Source organism: Eschrichtius robustus, chromosome 3 (assembly GCF_028021215.1).
Source record: "Eschrichtius robustus isolate mEscRob2 chromosome 3, mEscRob2.pri, whole genome shotgun sequence".
In the NCBI taxonomy this organism is placed as follows: domain Eukaryota; kingdom Metazoa; phylum Chordata; class Mammalia; order Artiodactyla; family Eschrichtiidae; genus Eschrichtius; species Eschrichtius robustus.
In genome coordinates, this window is record NC_090826.1 from 44,071,577 (window position 1) to 44,081,284 (window position 9,708).

Consider the following 9,708-nt stretch of genomic DNA (forward strand, 5'->3'; position numbering starts at 1 on the left):
ACTCAATACTGTAGCATGAATTAATATTTTATCATTTTCCTTTAGCCTCAGTATTGCCCACTGTGACCCATTTTACACTTACTGCTGAGCTCCAGCCTCTTCCTTGCCCTTGGGGTGACAGGATGGGAAGGAGTTTGGCGAGATTTGGAGGTGGAGTGCCTTGATTCAATCCTTTTGACCACACGTTCTGCTGTGGTCCAAGAAGGGCTTTCTGTACTCTTAGTTTTGGCTTCCACGGACTTCTGGCATCTAGGGTTGCCTTCCTGTAGCTTATCCAACTGTGCAAATAGTTCTGGAGGTAGTGGTTTGAATTTTTTCTCATTCCAAGATAGTTTAACAAAGAATGTCTTCTCATTTTTCAGATCCATAGGTATCACTTCATCTGGGGCTAAAGCTACTACCTGAATTTAGGAAGTATAGATGATAGAAAGAAATGAGGACCCAAAGAGTCAACGAAGGCTCTGTGAGAGCTATGATTAAAGAGCGTTCAAGTCTGCATTCTTACCTGGAACAATTACTTTTCTAAACAAAAGAGGCACGGACATGGCACAGCATATTTCCACAGAGTCCTCCTTGCTGATATCCATACCTCATGTTGTTTTCTTTTCTAGTCCATTCTATTCACCCATGCCAAGTTTTCCCATAAAAACTTCTCTAAGCATGCCCCCCTGCTCAATAGTCTACAATGGCTACCCACTCTGCAAGATCAGATTACTTAAACTGATTTTCACTGCCTTCTAAAATCTGACCCCACTTTACCTCCTGAGAGCTCAGTGCTCTTCACAATGGCTTTCCACCACTAGTCAAGCTCGGCTTGTCACAGTCCTGCTCATGCCCACCACTGTGCTCCTGCCTAAACACCCCCACACCGTTCCAAATCCACCCATTTTGCTGCTTCAACTTCTACATCTGCCTTTCACTTCTTCACTCATTTAACTCAGAGATAAATTATTCTGTGGCACATGATATGCTGGGCCCATAGAGTGGAAAAATCTGACTATAGTCATGCCAAGCCATGGTCTCCCTGCCTTACCAACCACCTAATCACCATGTGACCACACTTCACATCCTGATCTAATCCCATTTGGGGGCCTGAAGTAGCTTGAGAAATAACCCATATCCTAGTCTCCAAACCAGTGTCTCAATTCAGCCTACAACTCTTCAGAACCTGATTTATCATAAAATCTCATAACACACATTTGCCTGGAGCAATGACACTCTTTGTACTGATTCACTCAAGGTGAAGGCCTCATTTAAGCAAGCATATTTAGCCTCAAAGTGCTTTATGCCTGCCACAATCACAGCTAAATATAATTTCCCACTGAGATACATCTGCTAATTCCTGCTCATCCCTCAGGTCACAACCTAATGTCACTTCCTCCAGGAGGCTTCTAACACATGGTAAGTGCTCTCAATAAGTATTTGTTGTTGAAAGGAAGTAGGCAGGCAAGCAGAGAAGGTGACAAACAGGAAAAATGCGTTTCCGTGGGGTAAATGAGAGCCAGTAATATCCTGGAGATCATGCAATTTAGGAATCAGCCAGAAATAAGCTTCAAGATAGAACTGAGGATCAAGGCATCACCCACCTGCACGTGGCCAATGATGGTCTCGGCATTAATGTTGCTGTTACAGGCAGGGTAATCATACCAGAATATCTCTTGTGCATCAGGCTTCCGGCCCAGCAAATGCTGTTTACAGACAGGGACTTCACAGAATCGGATAAACCATTGTACTCGAGCACGTTTCTTGGAATAAGGTTCAGAATCTAGGAGGGATAGATGGAAAAAGTAAGGTTAAAGATAATAAACATTACCTTAATCCTCACAATAATCCTACAAGGTAGGTACTATGGCTGTCTCCCTTTTACCGGTGAAGTGATCACATTTCAGGGCCCTTAAATAATTTGTCAAAGGTCACAGGACCAACCAGTGGCAATCTGACTCCACCCAGCACCCACGTTCTTCTCACTTTGCTCCACGTCCAAATGGTGCTATCGGTCATCACATAAATTGTAAAAGGCGTTTGAGAGGAGCAATTCTAATCACAGGTACTGAACAAATTTTGCAAATCAAAACAAAACTCCTAGCAAGACTCAGAGCATCAGCCACTGAGATGACTTCTGGCAAACATATGCTTGCAGTCTTCAGCTTTATCATCATAATATACCATTAACATCACTCCATACCAGTGTTAGCTCCAAGTGAAAGGACATACACTCATTAGTGCCACCATCATCACTGCCTCTTCTCTTCCTTAGCTCTCTTCAGAGAAAGCTGAAGCCATCCAATGTAGCACAATACATGGTTCTAAAATCTATACACAAAGGCCCAAACCTCAAATACAAAAGCCCATCCTGCTGATGTGCTCCCCCTAGCGGATGTTAGTTTGATGAAGTTTTCCTCCATACTTGTTGAATATCCTCCCTATCTCTATAATGTAAAATACCTTCATCCACTCTATCAGTTCCTTCTTTTAGGCATACAAACTGCCACAGGACTAGGACTAACTTCCACTTACTCCTCTCCTAGCTTTTGGAAGAAGCAGTTTTGTATAGTTTAAATTGCTATCCTTCTTCATCTTCCTTTTGGAGTTCTGCTCCATTCCCACTTTTCTGTGTTCTTCTCTGGTCTGCAGAGAGTTAACAGCTGAGAAAATCAGCTGCGGCTGTGAGTGTGGCCTTGCAGGCACCAGTTCACACTACCTTCCCTTTTTCTCCTCTAGACTTAAGGGCAGTAGCAGCTTTCTGCACTTACTGATCTCTGGGAAACACCACTGTTTGCTTCTCCAGCCATTTCAACACTTATACACAAGTCCCTCTGGGTAAATAAAAGACCTAAAGTGTTTCTGTTTTTCTGACTGAATGTCAACCAACTGATACACCTACCCAATCCAACTTACTGCCTCCCTAGTAAAAGTAACTTTGCATTTGCAAAATTACTAACTTCCTCATGCCAAAATTAAAGGGCACGTCTCTACTAGAGTGCAAATCACCTATTATTTCCCTTCCCCCTTCTTCCGAAATTCATCCTTTCTCTCCACTCCAACAATCCTGCCTTCATGGCCTTTCTTACCCCCTCCTAAAAATGATGCAAAAGCTAAATTCTTGAGCCCTCCATTCCCATTTTTACCCAATATTGCGCTATTGAGTAAAGACGTTCACTAGGTGGAAGAGGGCACAGCTGGTGCTTAAGTGACCCCATAGGCACACCCTATATACCGCTGTGAACAGAAGAATCAGTAACCACCCCTGTTCCCACCACAGAGCACTTCCCAATCATTAGTGACAAGGAATACTTTTCATTCCAGCCCCAAACTCACCGTCTTCAAACAACTCAACCAATTTAGCAACATATGGATTTTCATCATCATCCCCTTCAATCAGCACAAACTGTCCAACTTGGAGGTCAATCTCAGGCAAACGACCTTCTATTTTCAAACTCATTTCTCTAGGAAATAACAGAGAAACATGTTAGGGAATCTCTTAGGGTGGGCCAAGCTCTTCAGACCCCTGGGCACAGAGGAATGTGCTCTGTAACTAGAAAACCCCCTGAATAGTTTCTCTCTGCTGACCAATCCTACTAGAAACCAATTTACCAGTAAAGTCACACGCAAGAGTAGATAACATGAATTGAATGAATTGTTTTAGCATGGATGATTAATCCAGAGGCCTTAGGATGAACCCTAACTTCTCTCAGTTATTGACAAAGAACAACAAAGGCTTCCTAAGACATGAAAGCTGCCCAATAACAACATCAGATTGTTCAGAGATGTCTTGGGCTAAGAGGATGTAGTAACAACATCCATCCTACCCTGTTATCATGCAGAATTATACAGAACCTATCTTAAATAGATATGACATTATCATACATATCAAATTTTATTAACCTGATGTAATATCTTCCTGTATCACTAGCCGCTATATTTATGCTAACATCTTCTTCCATCAAACAAACCCACACCCCCTTACAATCAATTCATATTTTCTGTCCCTCAATCCTCAACCTATAGTACCTAGAACACCCTGGATACAAGTTATTAACAGCTCAGCTTGAAGAAGCTATTAGTTCCAGTACACCAAAGGACTCTATTACTCACTTGTAGGTTTGGTAGTGCAGTTTTCGATCCAATGGCTTGTCAACCCATGAATAAGTTTGTCTGGTCCTCAGCCTTGTAGGACAGTAGGCCATGGCTCCTGTGTAAAAGTCACTAACTCTGAGTTAACATGACATGTTCTGATGGATTCTAGGGCACAGTCCCTACCTTCAATGGGTTCAGCCTTCTTTTCTGTCCCTGCTACACTCCCACACATTTCAGATTTAGGAAAAAAAAAATTGTTTGAGGAAAAAGTCAAGCTCTATGAAGATCAAACATAGGCAATTCAGTATCATCTGGTACTATGCCTTATCTCTTCCTATCCAGGGAAACAGAAAGGTCAATGTGTAAAAAACTATAGATGTTTAGAAGTACTTACTAGGTACAAGGCACAATGATAGATGTGAAACATCTAATAACGTGAAACTAAAAGACAGTGATACAGTAGTTGTAAGTATCTTTATAACATTTATAATCTAGGTGGGGATAAAATATAACCACACGAAAGGACAACTAACAGTGCAAAGAGCCAAGAGAAAGCCAGAGAGACTACTGCAAGGTAGAGGACCAGGTCTTGTGACTGTTCAGGGAGGAAGGATTTCTTAAAGGGGTTTTCTAAAATGAATGTTAAATAATGGGTAGCTATTGCTAAGATGGATGAAATGAGGGTTTCCAAGGGATGGAGGCAAAAACAGGCAAGGGGCATTTGGGGGAATGGCAATGGATTTTATCAAATGTATCATTCCACTTACCTTAAAAACAAAACAAAACAAAACCCCAGGGTCACTAACCTGTACTGCTCTGGCAGTTGGAAGGGGTCTTTTTCTTTGCAGCTGACAGGTCTTAGATATTAATATTGTGAATAGCTGAAAAGAAACAACTGTATTAAAGTACACGGGAAAAAAGACATTTTTACTGACAATTCTGAAATAAGAATGAAAAATCCAAACATATTTGACAATCCTCTTTACAATTTGGAAGCTACAATCTATTAGTCCTAATAATAATGCCAATTCATTATCTTAAGTTTAAGTTATTAAGAAAACAATCCTTTCCTCTAAATTCAATGCTTTTCTTATAGAGCTAAAGTTTGACAAAACTGGGGTTAAAAAAAAATTTTTTTTTAATCCAGTCTGACAGAATTTCTCTGAATTACTGATAGAGGGACCAACAATTTCAGTCCATGTTGAAAACAACAATTAGAATAGCATATTGACATCCTGATTAAATAATCTGGTTTCCTAAAGTCAGTAGCATTATTTCTTACAATGTACTTGGGAACATTCTGACCCATAAGATTTTCTGCTTTTAAAAAAGGTATTTTTTAATATAATTTGAGGAAAGTAATTAGCAAAAAGAAGATATTGAGTCATTAGTAAATGGACAGCTTACAAATGATGCGTGAATGGTTACTATTAAGAACATTTAGAGTATAATTCACAACATAGTATTATTAAAATCAATCTAATTTTAATTAAATACATTGTAGAAATGAACCAACAGCAGACTGATGAGTTAAAACAAGTAGGAGACTTGTGCTCAAGTAAAAATGCATTTGGACTCATTATATCTCATAATCTTTTGGTAAAAAGTTAGTAAAAGTGTTTGAATCTCAATAAATGTTCAAGGAAATATATTAACTCTAACTTACCTTCAATATACGTTCCTTTTAATGGAAGATGTAACATGGAACTATCAGTAAACTTGTAACTTTTCACCTTTCCGCAATGAAATCAGGCAAAATAGGCTACTGAGATACAGACAAAAGATGCAAGTAAATAAGCTCCATCATTAAAAAAAATTGGAATATCACTGAGGTGCTTTGTAGCAAAGTGGAATCTCCCAACACATTTTCTACAATTCTCAAATAATCTAACTGCAGGATAAATGCTCTGATTTGTCACAGTGTCTATGATATTTGATAACACTGGCATAAGGATCACACTTTTTCAAACTAAAAGCTGGCATACAGAAGGACTATCTCCATACTCCTAAGGTACTCCTGTATACCTAAGGTCATCAAACCCATGCTTTCAATGCCTTTAAATAGAAACCGTATTTTAGTTACTAAAGCAGGCACACTCTTTCAAAAACTAAGCCAAGATAAAATTTAACACTCCTTTTCTAGATCATGAGCTGTGTTCACTGAGACCAGTATAAGCATATATGCGTGCAAAGGTGGATGATTTACCAAAGGGTGAGCAGGCATGGGTATCGGAAGGCTCTCTGGGCCTGGACCACATAACCTGCCTCAACTCAGCCTGTCACTATGCTCCAGGCCTGCTTTTCCAAACCTCAAACAGACCAAGGTTGTTAGTGCCCTCAGACTTACACAGTTGCTGTTCTCTCTTCCTGAATATCTTTGCAGGGATGGCTCAGGTCTCAGCTCCAGTGAAACTTCCTCAGATAGGGCTTCACTGATACCCAATGGAAAGTTACTCGCCACCCCCTTATACTGCCCAGGGTCTTGTTCTATTGCACCAACCTATTATCAAAGCCATAAACATTATATTAGTTTCTTATTTGTTGTACTTCCTACATCAGAATGTTAAATTCCAAAAGAGCAGGGATCTTGGGACCTTGTCTGTCTTGTTCATAACTGTGTCCCCAGGGCCTAGGTTAGGACTTCGCACATAATAGCTGAACAAATGAATGAATGAATGAACTGGGTTTTTTTGTTTTTTGTTTTTTTAATTTTTTGGCCGTGCCAAGCGGCATGTGGGATTTTAGTTCCCCAACCAGGGATCGAACCCACACACCCTGCATTGGAAGCATGGAGTCTTAACCACTGGACCGCCAGGGACGTCCTGAATGAACTGTTTGTAAAAAATCATTAGGACAATACCAAGTGTGGTAAGGATGTAGAGCAGCCAAAACTCTCCTACACTGCTGGAGGGCATGTAAACTGGTAAAACCACTTTGGAAATTTGGCAGTATATACTAAAGCTGAACATATGCATATCCTATGACCCAGTAATTCCAACAGAATATACCCAACAGAAAAACAAACATATCATCAAAAGACATGAACCAGAATGTTCATAGCAGCACTATACAGCAATGAAATGAAACCAACCACAACTGCACACATGTGGGGAAAATCTCACAAAATAACAATGAGCTAAAGAACTCAGACACCAAAAGAATACATACTATATTGATTCCATTTTACACAAAGGTCAAAAACAGGTAAAAGTAACCTATGGTGTTAGAAGTCAGAATAGAAGGAAACCTCGGTGACTGAAAGGAAGCACAGTGGGGGAGTGGAGTGCTTCTGGGATGCTGGTCATGTTGTTTCCTGATCTGGATGCTGGTTACACAGGTATGTTCTCTTCAAGAAAACTCATTGAGCGGTATATGACTTGTGCATTTTCTATATGCAGGTTGTTTTTCCATGGAAAGTTCAAAAAATTAATCAGGAGTCCTTCTAAAGAGGCAGCATAAGGAAATCATAGTATATATCAGGCCTCTTTGCACTGTTACCCCACTTTCCTACCCTCGACCCAGCACTGCATCTCATCCACCATAAGCAAAGAGATTCCCCAACAGCGGTGATGAATGGAGTGGAAAGGCAGGCCAGACTTGGCCTAGCAAAGGCTTTGGCTTCTAGGAGATACCCACTACAGGCTCCTAATGTTGCAGATAGCAGAAATCTGGAACATGCACACTACCCAGCCCAGGAGCCACATCCAGGGAAAACAGATAAGGGAGTTGCAGTAAAAATAATGATAGCAGATATTTATTGATCCAATAAGACAGAGGTAGAACCAAAACTCTTGATACGTTTATCTCATTTAATCCTCACAATAATCCTAGAACAATGCTAGTCCATACTAAGTGCAAGGTAGGCATTCAGTAATAAATATTTGCTGAATAAAAGGCAGATGCTATTAGCACTTCAAGATGGTAAGTTGTCCCAGTGTTATACAGGATAGCACAGACTCAATTCAAACCCCGAGCAGCTGGATTCCAATGACTGTGCTCTTAAGCACTTACCTTAGAACACCTTGTGTGAAAGTAGATAATGTTAATACATGTCTAAGACAGCTTGCTTCTGGTATGCTTATTACAATAAGGCAGGCTTCCCAGCCACTGACTGAAAGGTCAAATGGGCCTCAATTTCCTTACCCACAAAATGGGGATATTGGATTGGTGGAAAAGTTCGTTCGGGAACTTCCATAAGATGTTACAGAAAACCCAAATGAACTTTTTGGCCAAACTAATAGAAACTTTCTTTTATTCAACCAATATTTATTTATTAATCATCCATTCTGTGCCAGGCACTATTCTAGAATTACTGAGGATAAAGTGAGAAAATGCAAAATGGTCAATTCACTTCCCCAGTGCATTTATGTGTAAGGGACAGTAATTCTTTTTTTTTTTTTAAATAATTTGATGAATGTTATGAAACACATACAATTCACACAAAATTTTGCATTTAATTTCAGGGAATTCATAAACCTTCTAAAGTCCCTATATTGCCCTTTGTTACATTAAAAACTGTTGCAGAGGGACTTCATAAACATGATCTCACACCAGAAACCTCCAATGGCATTCACAACCACCCAATACAGTAGGGAAGAGGGTACCACTTTTAGAGATAACTAAAATCGAAAACTGCCATATCTGATCATTGCAATTTGGCAGATAGTCCAAGATAAGAATCTCGCATCTCATGCCTCTAAGTCCAGTGCTTTTTCCAACTGTCAAAATAGAAGGCCCTTCTATCCCGGGGTTAGACTAGAGAAAGTAAAAGAGGTGCCATTACCCTCTCCTCCTGGAAAGAAGGTGGATGAGAGCCCAGCAGTTAAGAGCAGCTCTTCTGGGGAAAAAAAGACCTGGGTAGGAGCTCAGGCCGCTTAGTCACAAAAAGGGACTTAGACAAGTCTCTTTCTCTCCGGGAGCAACTGCTACATCCGTAAAATCGGGTAATAACTTCTGCTGCTCCGCCTTCCCTGTGGTGCTTGCTACATACACTACGCTGAAATGAGGAAAAGATGCGACTGCTTCACAAGGGCCATGCAGATGGAAGGTTCACGTGGTTCAGGTCATTACTGAGAGTCTCAGGGCGCTGAGGACAGGAGTGTTCACGCTTTTCTGTTGTGGGCTTTCGGTTTCCCCGCTACAAAGTCGCAGTCCCCGGGAGAAAAGGTGTTAGAAATCGCAATGTGTAAAGTAAAACGTTCCTAACGGGCTTAGAACGTGCCTGGCACTTAATAGGCGCTTAGTACATTATCTGCTGAATGGATAATGGCTGAATGAGTCCACAGAGAACAAATTCCTCAGTCCCGCGGCTCAGATCCCTCTCCAGCCCGTGGGACTCCACTCACCGGGTGCCGCAGTTTGTTGGAGCTGGGCGCAAGCCCTCCGCTTCCCACCGTCCCCGCTTCAGGAGCTCGTGGAGCTGCAGCAAATCTACCTGCCCCAGGGGCACTCCTCTTACAGCTACCAGCCGCGTACCGGAGCCGAAGCGGGGGCCTCCCTAGGAATTGAAAGAAGGTGGAGAAAAAGAAATTTCCCGCCAACGCCGTAGCCCCGCCCCCAGGCTGTCTCCACGTTCCGTCAGCAGCCAGCCCTTCCGCCCCGCCCATCTAAGGAGGGGACGCAGGACGTATA

At 41.4% G+C, this 9,708-nt stretch overlaps 1 protein-coding gene across 5 annotated transcripts in view; it reads right to left on the reverse strand.

The window, feature by feature from the left end:
- ORC1 (origin recognition complex subunit 1) overlaps positions 1 to 9,570 on the reverse strand; it is a 33,118-nt gene extending 23,548 nt beyond the window's left edge. For 2 of the 5 annotated variants that reach the window (XM_068539874.1, XM_068539878.1), the window contains exons 1-7: positions 9,423 to 9,570; positions 5,744 to 5,842; positions 4,884 to 4,958; positions 4,096 to 4,192; positions 3,319 to 3,446; positions 1,587 to 1,765; positions 83 to 401 (exon numbers count right to left, since the gene is read on the reverse strand). In XM_068539874.1, the coding sequence (XP_068395975.1) occupies positions 83 to 401; positions 1,587 to 1,765; positions 3,319 to 3,446; positions 4,096 to 4,187 (718 nt within the window). In that variant the 5' untranslated portion in view covers positions 4,188 to 4,192; positions 4,884 to 4,958; positions 5,744 to 5,842; positions 9,423 to 9,570. Of the gene's footprint in view, positions 1 to 82; positions 402 to 1,586; positions 1,766 to 3,318; positions 3,447 to 4,095; positions 4,207 to 4,883; positions 4,959 to 5,743; positions 5,843 to 6,424; positions 6,578 to 9,422 lie in introns of all 5 variants that reach the window. The other 3 variants (XM_068539876.1, XM_068539877.1, XM_068539875.1) reach the window with 3 other exon arrangements.
- Positions 9,571 to 9,708: the final 138 nt, after the last annotated feature.